General features: G+C 58.9%; 1 protein-coding gene across 3 annotated transcripts in view; it reads left to right on the top strand.

The window, feature by feature from the left end:
- Positions 1 to 18288, top strand: part of FGR (FGR proto-oncogene, Src family tyrosine kinase) — a 61035-nt gene that overhangs the window by 29747 nt on the left and 13000 nt on the right. For all 3 annotated transcript variants that reach the window (XM_048826212.2, XM_048826213.2, XM_048826211.2), the window contains exons 2-7: positions 9856 to 9916; positions 12981 to 13248; positions 14810 to 14912; positions 15377 to 15475; positions 16669 to 16772; positions 17073 to 17222. In XM_048826212.2, the coding sequence (XP_048682169.2) occupies positions 12993 to 13248; positions 14810 to 14912; positions 15377 to 15475; positions 16669 to 16772; positions 17073 to 17222 (712 nt within the window). In that variant the 5' untranslated portion in view covers positions 9856 to 9916; positions 12981 to 12992. The remainder of the gene's footprint in view (positions 1 to 9855; positions 9917 to 12980; positions 13249 to 14809; positions 14913 to 15376; positions 15476 to 16668; positions 16773 to 17072; positions 17223 to 18288) is intronic.

Below are 18288 nucleotides of genomic sequence, written 5' to 3'. Positions count from 1 at the left end.
AGCAGGCTGCATGTGGGAAGGTTTCTGCAGCCCATGCCCTTTGGCCACCCCAAAAACCCCAGGGGGTCAAACTGGGATTGGGTTTTCTCCCAGAGCTCCAGTCTGGAGGGCTGCAATTCGGGCTCTCTTGGTTAAGGGCCCCCATCTTGACCTGGGCCACATACTGTTCACTTACAGAACTAGCATGGAGACATCCCTTTCTCCACAACCTTGTCTCCCCAACAAGCTGGCCAAACACAGCCACTTGGTTATAGGACGGTATACCTTTCTTAATAGCTTTCACTCCATCTGAGACCTTCTCAAAGCTCTCCACACTGGATCTTTCAACAGGAAAGTCAGTGGACCCATTCACAACAGAACATTTCTGGCTGTTAGGAACTGAAACTTTCTTGATTAAATCATTTTCACACCCTTCAGTGGCAGTAAACTGCTTGCAAAGACTCCATGAGGATTCCTTTCCCAAGGGCTTTTCTATGCAACAATTCACCCCTCCCAGAAATTCTGCTCTTACCCTCTTTACCTAGGGCTTGCTCTAGGGGAACACTTTCCTGAGCAACTACAGACTCTTTCTGGGTCTCCCTTACATCCAGAATCACCTCTGGCCCATCAGGCGGATTCCTACACAATCCCCTTTCAGGCAAACTTACAGGCTTCCTAGATAACAGGTCAGAAGCATTCTCCTTCCCTTTGCCACACACAAGTTCAGGAATCTTTTCCTTCTTGCTACAGGTTTCCACACCCTCAGTAGGTAACACAATCACATCACCTTCATGCTCTCCTTGTGCCCTGGCTAGGATCTCACCCTGATTAGACAGAGTTGCTACACCCTTTCCCAACAACACACTAGCAACAGGCAAAATACAAGCACCAGAATTGTCTGGTCTCGGGGATTTTACATAGACCCTAACTGGATGCGACCTAGTTACAGGGCCATTCTCCCGAGCAGGAGACCCTTCCCTTCCTGGGCTTTAGCTGAATCCAGAACCAGCTCTGAGACAACTGCACGACCCTCAACCATCACAGGCTGAAAGGCCCCTTCTGTCTGCTCCACAGACCAAGAAGAGCCGGACACACTTTCTCCTTTACCAGACACACAGGTTGGGATCTCATTCCCTTTGTCCCAGCACACAAGGCTGGTCACAGACAACTGCTTGGAGATCAGGGTAGCTCCCTCCAAGTCAATACCCCTGACAGACAGAGACCCATTTCCTTCACTGTCCCAATTCTCCACCCAGCTAACAGGTAAGGTCCAGGGACTCTCATCTTCCACTCTCCTCGCCTTCCCACCCTGCTGACTGGACACAGCCATCAGCTCACAAGGCTGCCTAGGCTCATCCAAACTTCCCTTACCAAGCACCTTGCCACTCCCCACAGATCCCCTGCCCTGCCTGTGTCTCCCCCCACTCAGCTGGGGTCTCAGCTCCCACTGTGCTCAGCGCTGCCCTTGCTGTCCCAGTGGGGGCAGGCCACTGCTTTCCTCAATGCATCAGAGCCAGCGAGAGTCCCCAGTCTGGTGTGCAAGGGGGCAGGGAGCATCTCTCTGTCCCACCCAGCCCCAGGGGTCTGGTTACAGGCAGGCAGGTAGCCTGAGCCTAGCGGCTCCTCCCTGCTGCCAGCCAGGTCATCTGCATTTTCACTGACCATTTCCCTCTCCACCGATTGGTTCCCTGGATTCAAATTCAAACCCTTGGCAGTTACAGGAACAGGGCCTGGATCCTGTCCCAAAGAGACACAGTCACCCCACAACAGGGTCTCGCAGCTGGTGTCCTGGAGCACCCCAACGACCAGCCAGCCCCACCCCTCCTGGGTCTGCACGGGGATCTGGGCCATAGGCAGGGCGAGGGGCTTCGTCCCTGGGACCCTCACCCAGCTCACACAGCCCCTCAGCATCTGAGGCTGCACCACCCGGGGCCTGACACCAGTTCTCTCTGTCCCAGGATCTCGCCACCCCAGGAATGTCTCCCCATTGACCATCCCCTTCCGCTCCCACTGGGGGTCCGAGGGGCCTGGCCCCAGGAAACTCCACACAGACATATAGGTCAGGAGTGGGAGCGTGTCCACCTCCCCACCCATCTGGCTGATGGAGTCTGTGGCCTTGGGACCCAGCAAGGGAGCTAGACACCGGGGCTTTTCCGCAGGGTCCCCCTGGTTCAAATCGCCAGCCTGCTCAAAGGCAGTGAGGTGGGCATCCACACACCCCCCCTCCTTAACTAGGGGCAGCAATTTAGTCTCGAGGTTCCCTGCGGAACTGGCCCCCCGGGGTCTATCCCCACTCACCCTGGGGAGGTCCCCTAGGCCTCTCCGCTCCCCCACCGCCAGTTCATGCTGCTGCTGCTTCTGCAGCTCTTTCTCGGGCTCTCGCTGTCTCCCACGGTCCTCTTGCTCTCTCGGACTCAGCTCCAATCCCGTCCCTCTCGATCCCCCGATGGGGAACCCGATCGTGAAGACCCTCGTCTGGTCAGGGACAGGAGTCTTGGGGATGCCTGGCTCCCACTCCAGCTGCTCCCAGATCCTGCTATAGCCCCAGTTGGGGTCAGGAATCTGTTCCTTAGAGCGGTCATCCTCCTCCAGCTGCACGATTAACTCTGCTTTGGTGAACTTTCCAAAGTCAACCCTCTCTTTCTGCACAGGGTTACAATGTCCTTCTTAAGGAGACAGTGACAGGCCGTCACTCCGCTCTTCCCAAGTTGTTGTGGACTCACAGGCCCGTGTGTTCTCAGCTCCCCACGGTTTCCAGGGAGAACCCCTAGTGTGCCAGCCCTTCTCAAGGTCACCACCTCTTTGCCAGGGTCGAGCTGCAGACTCCTCCGCCCCTTGGACTGCTCGCTGCAATCCCCAGGGGAACCCTGTTACTGCAAAAGTCCTTCTCTCTCCCCGGGCCAAGCTGCAGGCTCCTCCGCCCCTGAGACTGCTCACTGCAGTCCCCAGGGGGACCCCATTACTGCACAGTCCTTCTCGCTGGTCACACACTCCCAGGGGTTAACCGCCCCCCGAAACCGCTCCTCTCTGAGCCTTCAGCACGTCTGGTCCTCGTCAATCCCCCTGCGTGTTACTGCTCCCCAGTCACTTACTGCAGGAAGCGCCGTCCACGGGGTACAGTACATCCCACCGCTGCCACCAGTTGTCACGGAGTCCCTGGGCGATGCTCTGGAACTGCTCCCCATGAAGTCAGTCAGGACTCTGGGGCAGTCGCCTTTCTGTGAGCACCCTGTCTGCAGGACACACAGCTCACACAGCCACCTTCCTGGGTCTGACCTCGGAGCATTCAGCATCCTCTGCCCCTCCGTGCGCTTCCCACAGCGAGTCCGCTCAGGCGGGGCTCCTGGGGAAGCCAGAGGGTCCTGCACCCCAACTTCGCAGTCAGACGTGACTCTCAGCCAGCCAGTAAAACAGAAGGTTTATTAGACGACAGGAACATGGTCTAAAACAGAGCTTGCAGGTGCAGAGAACGGGACCCCTCAGCTGGGTCCATTTTGGGGGGCAGTGAGCCAGACAACCACGTCTGCACTTCACTCCATGTCCCAGCCAGCCCCAAACTGAAACTCCCTCCAGCCCCTCCTCCTCTGGGCTTTGTTCCTTTCCCCGGCCAGGTGGTCACCTGATTCCTTTGTTCTCCAACCCTTCAGCTCTCACCTTGCAGGGGGGGAAGGGCCCAGGCCATCAGTTGCCAGGAAACAGGGTGTCGGCCATTCTCTGTGTCCAGACCCCTGCACACACCTGCCCTCTAGGGCTCTGCAATGATCATACACCCTTACCCCACCACCTAGAGACTCAAGAACTGCATAGGGGAAACCGAGGCACCCCCGCAATGCTCGGAGGAAACATCAAGAACAGGCCCACTTCGTCACACATGGCCCTCTCTTTGTCTGGCATGGGAGGGGGGCAAGGGCATAGCTAGGGGAGGAAGAAGACAGCAATGACTGCGGGGACATAACTGGGAAATTCTTCCTGGGTCACAGAAATATGCTGCAGTGGGGGGTCCAAAACAGGGGCTGGTTCCTCAGAGGCCGTGTCCAGGGCCTGCATCTCCTTCCTCGCCCCTTTGCCAAGAGTGTGCCCTCTGCTCACACCTGGCTGGTCCTCCCTGCCCCAGAGACTGTGCCCTGGGCCTGCCCCACTGTCTCCAAAACGCATGCCTAAGACTTACCGCAGCCTGCCCCCTGCCATCCCCTCCTGCTCCCTGGGCCGCTTTGCCCCCCCATACGTGTCCAATCTCCTTCCCTTCCCCAGAGCTCCTGCCCTGGGCCTGCTCTCCCTTGGCAGTCCCTCCCCATGGCCAGACCTCCCGCACCGACCCTTCCCTTCCTCTCATGGGGCCACTTGTGCTCCCTGATCATAGACTATCAGGGTTGGAAGGGACCTCAGGAGGTCATCTAGTCCAACCCCCTGCTCAAAGCAGGACCAACCCCAACTAAATCATCTGATGCTTGTGCTTCTCTTTCCTCTCCCTCCCGCCCCACAGTTCTGGCCTGGTCCCCCTCTCTCCCCACTGTAGGGCCAGAGGCAGATTACTGAGCGGGGTGGGCTCCCTGCCTCCTAGTTGTGCTGGGATGCGTCTGGGCCAATAGGTAAGCTGAGGGCAGTGCCAGGGAAGAGCAGGTGGGTTCAGAAAGCCCCTCGCCGTTATCTGCCTCCCTTTCCGCAGGAGGTGGTTGAGCTGCGGTCTTCGGAAGCTAGATGGCCCATCAGAGGGTCGTCAGGAACCAGCCCGAGATCTGCTGAGCTTTGGGAGCTCGCTGGCGGGGCTCAGCCGTGAGTCCCCAGGGTGAGGGTGGTTGGCACGGTGCTGCTGGGGAGCTGCTCCCTTTGGCACCCTCAGGGCTCCCCTGGCAGGATGCCTTCTCCCAGGCAGGAAGAAAGGGCTCCAAGCCGCTCGCCTGGAGGCCTGACTCCACACGCACCTCCCCCCCCACGCCCCCAACGCTGCCTTTGAGAGCAGAGGACCCGGGCCTCAGGGCTGTGGTAACCTCTGGCTGATCCCCCATCACCCGTGAGAGGACAGCTCTGAGCCTGCCCTGTGCCCCCCACCAGCAGGGTGGGATCCGCAGGCTGGCTGGTAACCCGGGCAGCCTGGATTTGTAGTGGGGTGCCGGGGCAAGGCCAGAATCTATGGGCGGGGGGCAGGAGCACGTCATGGCACCCGTCAACCCAAAGCTCAGAGCCTGGAGAGGCCCCGCCAACCGAGCCCAAGGGCTGGTCTGCGCTGCAGAGTGGGGCTGACGCTAGGCAGCTTACGCTGACCTAACTCTGCAGGTGTCTACACTTACATTTCGCTCCCGCGGACATAACTGCCCCTTTCTGCTGCCTTAACTCCACCTCCACGAGCAGCAGAGCCAGCGTTGATGCCGTTAGGGTGATGCAGTGTCAGCGTAGGCTGAGCGGGTATTTCTCTTGCCGGCCGGCCGTAGGAATGAACCGTGCGGAGCCAGCGTGTTGGCATGAGCTGGGGAGGGGTCAGGGTTTAGAGGAGACGCCTTGTGTTCAGGGGCAGTGGAGAAGCTTGAATAAGAGTCTGGGCAGTGTCAGCTGCTCCTGCTTCCCCTCAGCTGCCGGCTTCAGTAAGCAGTGGGGGGGCCAAGGGGACCATGGGCCCCATCACTTTTGCCCTCCCACTTTTTTCCTGCCTTAGGGCAAGCACAGGGGCGGGAGTGGAGAGGAGAGAGTGGTGGGTGGGGCCTCAGGGGGGCCTCGGGAAGAAGCTGGACGAGGGCGGGGCCTCAGGCAGAACAGGGGTGGGGCTTTGGTCCGGGCGCCAGTGGGCCCCCCCACACTTCTAGGGAGCTTCTGGCGCTCCTGTTTCCCAGGGGTGGCACTTGTGAGTGGACCACGTTAAGGGCTGGGAGAGCAGTAATTTGAGGAAGGACTGGGGAGGGTTCCTGGCAGAGTGGGGAAGCAGCTCGCAGAGAGGCTTTCTGGTGGCAGGGGGGTAGCTGGCGTGGGAGGGCGTGCCTGGGAATCGCGGCGGGATCATCCTGGAATAGGTTGCTGGCGTAGGTTGAGGTTGGGCAGAGCGCAAGGGGCTGGAACTGGGACCCAGCTGCAGCGGGTGGGGTGGCAGGAAGAGATTGCTTCGCTCATCATTGAAATGCAGCCAGCTCTAGGGTGGAGCATGGCAGTTGTTTAACCACATGCAGCAATGCTGCGCAACAACTCAGGCCCGGAAACGAAAGTGAGGGTCAGACCCAGCAGCATGGAGCAGCTTGGCTGGAGTTCTGCCAGGGCAGCCCCTGCCTTGTGAAAGGGGCCATGGGATCATTACACACCATGGGCAGCGAGTGGGACCGGTGTGGAGACTCTCATTTTGTGTTGCTGACTTCCCTGGAGCACAGTCTGGGTCGCTCTCAGTTCCTTCCTGTAAGGCTGATTGGTGGTGACTTTTCTGTAGAGATCGGGAACACGCAAAGCGCGTGGGGAGGGGCTGGGGAATGGAGAAGTGCACTCACCATGTAAGTGGGGGGAGAGCCACCCCCATAGTCACTGCCCCATCTTATGTCACTTCCCCGGCCTTGGTGTGGTGACGCTAGGGATCCATCCGGCCCCGAGAGTGGATCCTCACCAGACGGCTGATGCGTGGTCCCAGGTGAGGAGCTGGGGAGATGGATGGTTAATGCCAAAGAGTCCAAGATCTCAGCCTGGGGATGCCTCTGCTGTTCTTAGTTGGCTGCTGCTCCCTGTGAGGGATTCAGAGACGCCGATTTCAGTGAAGAGGGTGGCTGGGTGGCTCTGGGGCTTGGAATAGGGTGTGGGGGACCCTCAGCCCTGGCATTGCCCAGCTGGGCTAGTTGGATCATGAAAGCCGAGGATGTTACATAGCGCGGTTCTTCCTGACGCTCCTCCTTGTGGGCAGCTCCAGTGCTGGGCCGAGGGTTGTTTGGGTCGCCGCTCTTGGGTGAGAACTGGCCAAGGCTGGAGCACGTTGGCAGAGTGGCCGGGGGGGAAGTTTGACCTGCTTGTGTGGCTGGTGACTACTCCGCTGGCCATCGTCCTGGGGAGTGAACTCAGGACCTGTGGTGTTAAAGGACGATGCCCATTTCAAGGGTATTTAACATTTGTAGCCCACAAGTGCCTAGCGGCCCCAAGCAAATCCCGGCCCCATTGTGCTAGACAGACAGGGCAAGAAAGGCTCTCCACGGACAAGACGCACGGGGGCAGGAGAAACAGAGGAAGTGATGTGCCAAGGGCAGAGCCAGGAAGAGAACCAGGTCTCCTGAGCCCCATGCCCTGGCCGCACAACCCTGCTGCCCGGCGTACACAAAGCCTGGTACCCTGTGTTTAACACCCCAGAATCTTTGAAACATCGTCCTTGTGCCTTGGCTCCCATGCGGTACGATCAGCATCACCCCACGGCCAACGTGCCATCGCCAGAGCCCCCTTCATGCCTTAGGAACACGGGCTGCCTCACTGCATCAAAACCAGCCCAGTGCGGCTGGGCTTGGGTGGGGCCCTTGAACTGAGTGCTTGGAACATGTCAGATTCCAGTTGTTACTATAATGACTGTAGACGAATACTGCCTCTGATTAAGGTGTAGCTCTCGAGGCCGGGGGGGAGGAGGATTACTCTGTTTTGCACCCTCTGAGTTTGCAGTGTGTGTGTGTTGGGGCTTTTGTGGAATGGGCCACTGGGTGTGGATCCTGTGTATTTCAGCCCCTAAAGGGACCCTGCTCCCACAGACTGCACCTGGGGAAACTCCATCTCTCTCTGCTTCTCTCTTGCGGCTCTTTCAATCCACCCAGCCCGCAGCACTGCAGTTCCTAAGGTGTCCCTGGGCCATCTGCTGGATGCTGCAGACACACAGGCCTCCTGCTAAAGAATCTGCTTGGCTGGCAGCCTGGGCAAGGCCAGCTTGTAAAGGGTTAAAGAGCCCTGGGGGGACAGGGGGGCTCGGCTGGTCCCGACCCAAAGAAAGGCTTTCCATCCGCCACCTCCCATGCCTCCTGAAGCTGCCGTGAAAGGCATGGAGTGTCCTTGAGCTGGGGCATGTCTGGGGCCATTGTCTCTCGCTCCTATTGTGCTCAGCCACCCTCCATGGAAAGTCATTTCACAGCCCAGTCGTCAGGAGATGAGGATGCGGGGAGACGGCCCTGTGGCTGGAATTCAGTCAAGACACCGAGGCAGATGGCAGCTAACATGCTGGCTCGGGAGGACTGTTCTGTCCCAGCTGCTGAGTCTGGCGGGGGACGGGACGCTAGCCATGTCCCTGCTCCTGGGGTGGGGGGCAATAGAATGAGGGCACTGGACTTGGGTCACAAGGTCTCCTGTAAGGTATCATATACCAAGTGGTTACACACTGGTCCTGAAAGCACTGCGTGGTGTGTGTATGGATGTATGAAGAGTTATAAATATGATCTGGAAAATTGTCTTTGTGTTTGACAAGCAATGCATAACCCAGCCTGCCCTAGACAGAGGAATGCGTATTTGTTTGTCCTGACAGCCTGGTCGTCAGGCAGAGATCATGCGGGTACATTTACATGCAAGGTAAAGCAAGTCCTCAGGAGAGCAAGTGGGCAAAAAGGGACCACATAACAATCTCCCGGGGGGGATGGAGGCTGGATCCCCAGGAAATCTTCCTGCCTTTTGAAGGAGGGTCACTGGCCTTAGGTAAGATAAGGTGAGAGGAAAAGCCATCCATTTCTTGAGTGATCAAAGAAACCAGCCTTTGGATGTTGTAAGGGTGGGTCCTGGCTAGAAGAACCAGTCACACTGGAGAAGCTGCTGTAAGTAAGGAAACTATCTGGAACAAGAACTTGAGCTGATTAAGTTTTAGTCTTTAGAAGAGTATTGTTACTTTTGGTTGCTTGTAGCCCTTTCTGTCTTTGTTCCTTATACTTGGTATCACTTGATCCTGTGTCCTGCTGTTAAATAACTTGTTTTACTTTTACTATTCAGTGCCATGATGGAAAGGAAGGGCATGTTAACCCCAGCTAACAGGCCACAGTGTATTGTCTCTTTAAAGGAGCAACAAACATAATAACTTCTGGGAGTGTACAGGAGCGGGGGAGGGTGTCTCTAGGGAACATGGGAGTTGGGACTCCCCATTTGTTACCAGCAAGGCCAGATTTGGATGGGCCGGGTCCTGGCAAGTTTGCTGGCAGGGCAGACAAGCCGGCATGGCGGTGGGTTGTCACACAGCTTAGCAATAGCAAAACTCTCCTTTATGACAGTAATTCACAGTTTTGGGAACCCCAGCAGATCATCACAAAGGGGTGCCGTGGTGTGTGTGTGTCCCTGTGTGTGTGTGTGTGCATTTCTGTTGGCCTTTCCCCACTTCCTGCGAAGGTTTTTACCCCATTTTCCCCTTGGATATGCTTTATTCCACTTTGTACCCTATTAAACATAAACTACCCCAGTGCCACCAAGAGACACCCCGGCTCCATACCACCCCCAAACACCACTCTAAGGTGAGCATTTCAATAGGGCTGAGGCTCCCAACACTCACAGCCTAGGGGAGTTGGATGCATCACAGCCATTAGGTACTTTTGAAAATTCCACCCTCGGCCTCTAGCCAGCGCCTAGCCCATGACAGCAGGACCAGCCTTTAATAGGGTGTCCCGGGGAGGCGTTCCACCTCCCAGAGGTGGGACTAGAACCCAGGAGAGGCCTGAGTCCCCACCTTCTTGCAGCCATGTAAACCGAGCGGCAGGAGCGGGGGAGCGTAGTGGCTGGGGTAGGGGGCGTTACCGTCCGAGTGCTAGGAATGGACGACCCACGGCTGGGCTGGTGAAGGGTGCGGAGTTAGGCCCTGCTCTGAGTGGCCTGCTGGGATGGCCGGTCATCAGCTGGATCATGCAGGTGGCTGTGGGCAGAGTTGTCCTAAGGGATCTCACCATCTCTCTCCATCTCTCTTGTGTCCTCCAGGTGTTGGTTCTCCTCGGGCAGGTAACATGGAGCAGCTGAACTGACCTGAGGAGCCATCCCAGTGAGTGTCAATGTGTGTTGGGGGAGGTGGGGGGGGCAGTCACATTGGTGAGTCAATGGAAAGATGTTTTGTGACTTGGGAGTTGTTTTCCCCTTGTGCAGAGCTGGGCTGGCAGCCTGGGCTTCCCTACCCAACTAAGGGGCAGAGCAAATGCAGAGCCGCTGCGAGAGGGAGAGCGCAGTGTGTTGCTCCCTGCGACGTTCTGCATCTGCATGGACCCACCAAAGTCCAGACAGGCTCTAAAGGTACAGCCCCCCCGCGCCCCTACAGCCTAGCGCACGACAGCCCCACGGCCTCCTCCGGCCCCTGCAGGAGGTATTTATCATCCCTCTCTCTGGCTGGGGAGTTAGCTGGAGCCTGCTGCAGAGCGTCCCAGCAAGCGGGTCAATGGCTGAGAGGGTGGGAGCTGGCCAGCGAGGGCTGCTGCCGGGGCCCTGAGTCTGTGCGGTGGGCAGGATTTCACAGTTGGTCTCTTCTTTCTCGCTGGCTTTTCAATGGGCTTGGTATTTCCTCCTCCTCTCCCCGCCCCCACGCTCTGCCGTCCGTCTCACCCAGGGCTGCCGGGGGCAGTTGTCTGGGATGGCTCTGTCGCTCTGCATTAAGAGACGCCAGCCTGCGTCCACCACTCAGGGCATCAGCCTCTGCTACCTGGCTCTGCCTCCAGAGCTCTCTGAGCGTGTGCAGCGCAGTTGTGCTCTCGGAGAAGAGACTGATGGGGGGGGGGGTGTTTCAGTCATGCTCCCTCTTTTCCCCCCCTCCCCTCGAAAGAAGGGAAAATAACAATCAAGCCCAGAGCCAGAGGGAGCCCACCCTCCAGCCAGCAGCGCCCCCCCCCCCCCGCCCCGCCCCGCAAAAGGGATCCCTCCTGCCAGGTCCCGGTCAGCCATGCCATCAAGGCCCTAGGACTGGCCACCCCATCTCGGTCACATGGGCAGGAGCACTGCGCCTTTCTCCACCGGGTCCCACTACGCCTTTCTCTGGGAGACCTCAGCCGGTGGCTGGGCTGGGGAGGGAACAGGCCATGCCGGGTACAGTGGGTGCCAGGACGCCTGCTGCATGCTATCGGGTACAGCCAGCATGAGAGTCTGCTTCCCCTTCAGCACCACCACAGCCGGAGACCTCAGCTGGACACAGGAGAAGGGCCGGGTCCTGTTTCCTTTGAAGCTGAATGGCAAGGCCCTTCCTGAGTTCCGCGGGGCAGGGTGTCCCCAGGCAGGCAGCGTCTCTGGAGCTGACCCTGGGTCATGCCCCTTCCCGAGGCATGCATTGCTACCCGCGTGGCACAGGGTGTCGACTAGCCCAAGGAGCTCTCTGCCCAGCTCCTGCCTCTGAAGCTGCTTTCCGGCTGATCCAGCCAGCGGAGGACCCCACTGCAGAGTCCAGACCCCCCTCCGGGGGTGGAACAGGGCCCATCTGTGCTAGGAGCCCGGCCTGCGTTCGCCACGCTGGGGAGACTTTCCAGAAACGTCCCCGATGTAGACGAGGCCTTGGTGCTGATCTCAGCCCAGCCCCTGTGGTTAAAACCGAGCAGGCCCTTGGCAGCCACCCAGCACCAGAGGAGCCCCTGTCTTGACAGAGGCTGGGAGCCGCAGCCTGACCCCAGCTGCGCAGGGCTCTTCCTGTTTCCGGGGCTGCAGGGATGGGCTCTCAGCTGAGCCTGCAGACGCTGTAGAAACCAAGTCAGTATCTGTGTCGTTCAAGCAACACGCCTCGCTTCTGGCCTGCATCCCCTTGACGCCCTTCTCTGCCAGTCCCAGGCTCCCCATGCCCGACTCTGCCCATGGGTCTCAGTCCTGGCCTGGCACGGTTCTCCTAACGCACCCACCGCCTCTCCTTCCCCAGCCACGAGTTCGCCCCACGCCTGACTGCTGCTCCAGTTCTGTCCACGCTCCTCGCTCCTGCCCTATGTGGGAGGGAGCTGAGCCCCTCTAACACCTCCGGCGGAGGACCTGGGCCGGATCCGCAGCTGGTGCAAACTGCCATCCATGCTGATTTGCACCAGCCCTTCTCTGCCTTTCGCCTTCTCTTCGTAGGAGAAATGCTGCAGCTGGCTTCTGCTGTAGTCCGCGCAGAAGAGAGAGTGAATAGCAGGGGCCAGGACCCTGGGAGCTGCTCGCCTCGAGCAGCAGGGATCTCACCAGCCTTACTGGGAAATCCACCAGGATCCCCCACCTTGCTTTGCCATGGCTCCATCAGGGCTGGCCGGGGGGTGGGGGGAGTGAATTTCTACCCACTCTGCCATGCCCGTCACTAGAGTACCTGGGCGCCAGCCTCTGCCCCAGCTGACCCCCAGCCCATTAGCTCCAGCTTCATAGATTAAAGGCACCCGGTCTGGCCCAGCTCAGCCCAGCTCCCTGCCCCTGCTGGCTGGACTCCTGTGCCCTCCCTAACCCCCTGGCAGCTGGGCACAGCTCTGTCCCCCTCCTCCTCCAGCTTGACCCACCGACCTTATTGCCAGGCAACCGGCATGTGGCAGATGGCAAGAGAAGGAAGTGGAGTTTGACAGCTGGGGAGGAAGGCGAAGTTAGTGAGCTCCCCATATCCCGCCCCCCCGCCCATGGAGCCGTGTGGTCACACATGTGCCGTCACACGCAGCCAGACACTCGCACTCCCAGGTGGGAGAGGCATCAAGTTGCCCGCACGGGCAGCCATGTGCAAGGAAGAGGCGGGTGGGGCCCGACTGCATGGACCGTCGCTCTCGTGCAGTGCGGCAGGAAGGTGGGGCTCTCTGGCTGGGTGCATCTGCTGGGGCGGGAAGGGTGCATTGGAAGGACCACAGTCCTGCTGTGGTGGGAGTGAGCTGCTGTGGGGATGGACCCACCGGGCTGCGGCCAGCGCTGTGGGAGGGAGCAGTCAAGCTCCCGAGCTGGGAGGATCATTGTTCCGCTCCGTGCAATGGGTCCGTTCCGGTCCAGCAGCGCGCAGGAGTCACTGATGGGCAGCGGTGCACAGCCCATGGCGCAGGCTAGCAGAGTTCCTGGAGGAAGGGCAGGGTCTTTTTGCCCCAGCGTGACCTGAGCAGCCACCCCGTGTTTGACCCCCACGTTCTCTCCACCCTCTGCAGGCTTTGCCCAGAATGGGCTGTGTGTATTGCAAGGAGAAGGGGTCGAATAAAGGCCAGACGGAGAACATTGATGGCACGACCAGCTCAGCATCGAAATCCTGCTACGGCCCCGACCCGACCCAGCAGAATCTCAGCAGCAGCTTCACCCGCATCCCTGACTATAACAACTTCCACAGCACGCCCGTCAGCACCGCCGGCGCCCCTGCCTTCATGGGCCCCGGCCTCTACCCCGGCAACACCTTGCACGTGTGTGGAGGGGGGATCACAGGTGAGTCTCCTTGGTGCCCCTGCAGTGGGGCAGGGCCTTGGGGCTGTGGTGCTGGGGGAATACTTCCCCAGCAATTAACCCACTGGGATGCGAGTCCTGCTCCACCCAGCAGGGGGCAGTGTGAATCCTGGCGCTACTGCACTAGGGTTTGGGTCGTGCTGGGCACTAAGGGTCGGGTGCTGTGGCCCTTTGCCCGAGTATTCGACATTGGTGAGGCCTCATCTGGAGTACTGTGTCCAGTTTTGGGCCCCACACTACAAGAAGGATGTGGATAAATTGGAGAGAGTCCAGCGAAGGGCAACAAAAATGATTAGGGGACTGGAACACATGAGTTATGAGGAGAGGCTGAGGGAGCTGGGATTGTTTAGCCTGCAGAAGAGAAGAATGAGGGGGGATTTGATAGCTGCTTTCAACTACCTGAAAGGGGGTTCCAAAGAGGATGGCTCTAGACTGTTCTCAATGGTAGCAGATGACAGAACGAGGAGTAATGGTCTCAAGTTGCAGTGGGGGAGGTTTAGATTGGATATTAGGAAAAACTTTTTCACTAAGAGGGTGGTGAAACACTGGAATGCGTTACCTAGGGAGGTGGTAGAATCGCCTTCCTTAGAGGTTTTTAAGGTCAGGCTTGACAAAGCCCTGGCTGGGATGATTTAACTGGGAATTGGTCCTACTTCGAGCAGGGGGTTGGACTAGATGACCTTCAGGGGTCCCTTCCAACCCTGATATTCTATGATTCTATGATTCTACTCTCGGTTCCTTTGTACAGCGAAACCTGTTTCCCATCCCCATTCTGCTGAGGCCCAGCGATGGATTGTAAACCACCCTCTCCTGTCCCACAGTGCACCCCTGGGCTTTCAAAATCTCCCACAATCCACGGCTGCTGGGAGCTAATCTGAGATCTGTGGGATAGGTGCCCAGAGGGCATCGCAGTAGGACAGTCTAGGACGGCACTCGTGTGGGCATGGGGCAGGGTTGCCAGGGTTCCAGGCACCAATCAGGGTGGCTGTGTGGAGGTGGATGAGCTTTTGGGCTGAGGGCCGTTCTGTCCTAGGAATAGTTCAGGTCTCTGTGCGGGCTGGTGGGTCGCAGTCCAGTGCCAGGGGGTAACGACTAATCTGCCCTTCCGGGATTGCTCAATGGGAGCCGGGTCCTGGGGTAGGCTTGGTATGGAAGAGGCTGAGAGCCCCTCCTCATGTGAGAACTCTTCCCAACCGTGTCCAGACTCCTTCTCCCCTGTGGCACAAATGCCCAGCAGCACTGGTGAAAGGCCAATGCCCCTCAAAAGCTCTAGTGGACAGAGCACTGGGCTGGGAGTCAGGAGACCTGGGTTCTATTCCCTGGTCTGCTGGGTGACCTGGCCCAGTCACTTCCCTGCACTGTGCCTCAGTTTCCCCTCTCACTCTGCATCTATCAGACTGTGAGCTCTTCAGGGCAGGGACAGTCTGTGCAGTGCCTGGCACGACGTGACTGCAAGCATTGACTAATACACAGAGTGATGGTGGCAGCTCGCAGCAGCCTGCCCCTGGCAGATTCCTCACTGCCTTGTCCCCGTGTCTCGCAGGCGGGGGGGTGACCCTATTCATTGCCTTGTATGATTACGAAGCCCGGACAGAGGATGACCTGACGTTCCTGAAGGGGGAGAAATTCCACATTATCAACAATACGTGAGTGTCCCATTCAGGGCTGGGCCCCTCCCCTCCAGGAACGCTGACTCCACTCCCCGAAGTGCAAACGCACCCGGGTCTGCTGCTGGCTGGAGCTCCCTGCCCCATGCGGCCCTGCTCCGAGAGCAGCTTGGCTGGGGGATTTCACAGCCCGTTGGCGTTTGCACCACAAGCCCATCCAACCAGCTAGGCCGAGTTAAACCCACTGGTGGCTGGGTGGGGGGGCAGAGGTGACAAAGCCCAGCCTGAGCCTTGCTCCCAGGTCTAAGCTGGCTGGCCCTTGTGGGGCAGGCTGGGAGCAGCTGAGGAGTGGCTCCTCCTTTGGTATTCATGCTGGATGCCCCATGATGTGGGAGTGGGACAGAGGGGCTCAGCGGGGTCTCCAGGATGGGCTATGTGCCTGCCTGCGGGAGTGGGGAGGGGACTTTCTCACAGATTCTCACTCCGTCTCTTTGATTCCACAGCGAGGGCGACTGGTGGGAGGCGAGGTCCCTGAACACAGGGGCCACGGGCTACGTCCCCAGCAACTACGTGGCCCCAGTGGACTCCATCCAGGCAGAAGAGTGAGTACTGGGCTGACTGGGGAACGGAGCCCACTTGACTGCCAGAACCGGGTGTTCTGGCTGGGGACAGAGGAGGGAGCCAGTGACAAAGGGACGTCCAGGAGACACTCCATCCCCCACAGCACCCTTGGGGCAATACAGACCCCAGCCGATCCCCCCACCGCACACACACACACACGATCTGTACCAAGGCACCCCGGCTCTAGGAGTTGCCTCTCTGTATCAAACCAGCTGGGTCACACAGTGGTAACTTGCTTCCAGCAGTGTCTGATGCTTCAGGAGGTGGAATCTCCCATGATGCACCTCACCTGCAAGTGGGAGGGGTGTTTCCTTCCTGACCGCTGTAACATCAGCCCTGAAGCATGAGAGTGGATTACCCCTAGCTTAGCCTGGGTAAATATTCCTGTAGCACCTTCTGCTCCCAGATCCCCAAGCGCATTGCACCCATTAGTAAATTCACCCCTGCAGCCCTGCTGGAAGGTAGGTAAGGTTTATTATTCCCAGTTTGCAGAAGGGGAAAATTGGGACAGAGAGAGGCTAAAAGGCTGACGCTTCCATCCTGTGATCGGCCACCTGAACTCATATTTAATGGCAGGGACCAACGTTGAACAATGTGGCCTCAGCAACTTGCCCAAGGTCACTCCGAGGGGCAGAGCCAAGAACAGAACCCAGGAGTCCTGACTCCCAGATTTTTGTTCTAAGTCTCAAACATACTTCCCCACCCAGTACCTCCTGTGCATGTGTGTACATCATCTACCCAGCTACCATATTCTGATGTGCATTTCAATAGCACCTAGAGGCCCCAGCCGAGATTAAGGTTCCACTGTGCAGGGCGCTGTACGTACACGAAGTAAGAGAGCACCCTGCCCCAGAGAAGCTGCAGTCTAACTAGAGAGACAGAGGCTGGGAGAACAGACGTTGCGTTCTCCCCATTTTACAGATGGGAGACTGAGGCTCTGGGAGAATCCGTGACCTTCCCAAGGCTCTCAGGAAGCCAGGAGCCAACCCAGCTCTCTGAGTCTCAGGGCTGGGCCATAACCATCCTTCCCCTGGCCCTCTGTGTCTTCGTTAGAGAGTCCCAAATCCATCCCTCCCCTTTCTGGGTCCCCGCAGCAGGCGGGGCATAGGCGAGCCGTGGCTGCCAGGTGCCCCGACATGTTACTAACCCTCCCTCTCCTTGCCCTCTGCGCCAGGTGGTACTTTGGGAAGATGGGGCGAAAGGACGCCGAGAGGCAGCTGCTGTGTCACGGCAACCCCCGAGGGACCTTCCTCATCCGCGAGAGCGAGACCAGCAAAGGTAGCAGCCATGCCTCTCAGCATCCCGGGTGTGTGTGGGGGGTACTCTGGGAGGGGCAGCGGGGGCCTAGATGTTTCCCCACATCTGCCTCCCCGCCGGCAGCCAGACAGCTCCAATAACGGGCGTGACAGCAGGCGGGGATGCGCTTCCAGCCCGCGTGCCTGGGGAATAGCGCCCCTCTGAACCCCCATATAACCACACAGTGCCCCCTGCTGGTGTCCACTAGCTGCTCCCACCACCCCCTCCAGGCACCCTGCCTGTGTCTGTCTCCAGCCCGACCACTTTGCTATCCCTCCCCAGGTGCCTACTCCCTATCCATCCGGGACTGGGACGAGACGAAGGGCGACCACGTGAAGCACTATAAGATCCGGAAGCTGGATAACGGGGGTTATTACATCACCACGCGGTCCCAGTTCGAGACCATCCAGGAGCTGGTCCAGCATTACATAGGTAAGGGGGGACAAGCCAGGGCCGGGCAGGGATGGCACCAGAGGGAGCGTGGCATTGAGAGCATTACTCAGCCATAGTCCTGGCTCCATTCAGTCTTGGTGCCCCCCAGGCCCTCGGGGGGTTGAGGGCGGAAGTTGTGACGCTGGCCTGTCCAGACCGAATTCGGAAAGTGGGGAAAGCTGGAGGGTGCCTGCTGCGTGTCTTGGAGATGCCGTTGGCCTTTCTGCACCCTGCCCAGCAGCTGCAATGAAATGCACTGGCCTGGCCTTCACAAGATTCCTTCTCCCCAGCCCTTGAGAGAAGCCCCCAAATCTGAGCCCAGGGGAATTCCAGCCAGTGGCAGCTGGAGAAGCAGGGGCTTTGCCCCAGAGCAGGGGCTCCGGGAGATCTCTCCTTCCTGCGCGGGATGAGCCCTTGGGGAACCTGTGCCCAGGTTGACGGGCCTCTGCTAATTCCTTGTGCTGCAAATGAAATTTGCCCTGGCTGGCACACCGCAGCCCCTCTCCTCCCACCGTGCCTCCCTCCTCGTCTAGCAGCGCCCCCCCACCTTCTCCCCCCAGCATCCCATGCTGGCCAAAGCCCCAACACAGGGGAGGGAGGTTCCTTTGGTTGCTGCTTTTCCCCCCCTAACCCCACCCCAGCACCGATCACAGACGCCATCCTGTGGGAGCAATGCACGGACCGAGGGGGTAAGACCAGTGAGGTAGATCGGCAGCCGCCACAGGTAGATCGGCAGTCGCCGTTCGGTGCTGACCAACATGCCAGGTCCAGGACGGCTGGGAAACCCACTGCTCGGGGCTGGGCCACCCAGGGAGTCAGGCCGGGCTCAGAGTGGGTCAGGGCCAACTGGTGGGTAGAACGGGCTGTGACGAAGTGACTCAGCAGGGAGGGGGGAGTGTTGACCTGGGAATGTGCCCTGGGGATGGGAGACCTGAGAGCCTGTCACCTGAGCCAGGAGGGGGAGGGGGAGGTAACACCTCTGCCCGGGAATGTGAACAGAGGCTGCAGCAGGGAACCTGCTGGGTGGGGTTAGTTGGCAGTTTGGGAGGCTGGGGAGAGGAACACA

Source organism: Caretta caretta, chromosome 19, assembly GCF_965140235.1.
Source record: "Caretta caretta isolate rCarCar2 chromosome 19, rCarCar1.hap1, whole genome shotgun sequence".
Taxonomy (NCBI): Eukaryota; Metazoa; Chordata; order Testudines; family Cheloniidae; genus Caretta; species Caretta caretta.
The sequence above is the reverse complement of the archived record's forward strand: the minus strand, read 5'-3'. Positions and strand labels throughout refer to the sequence as shown.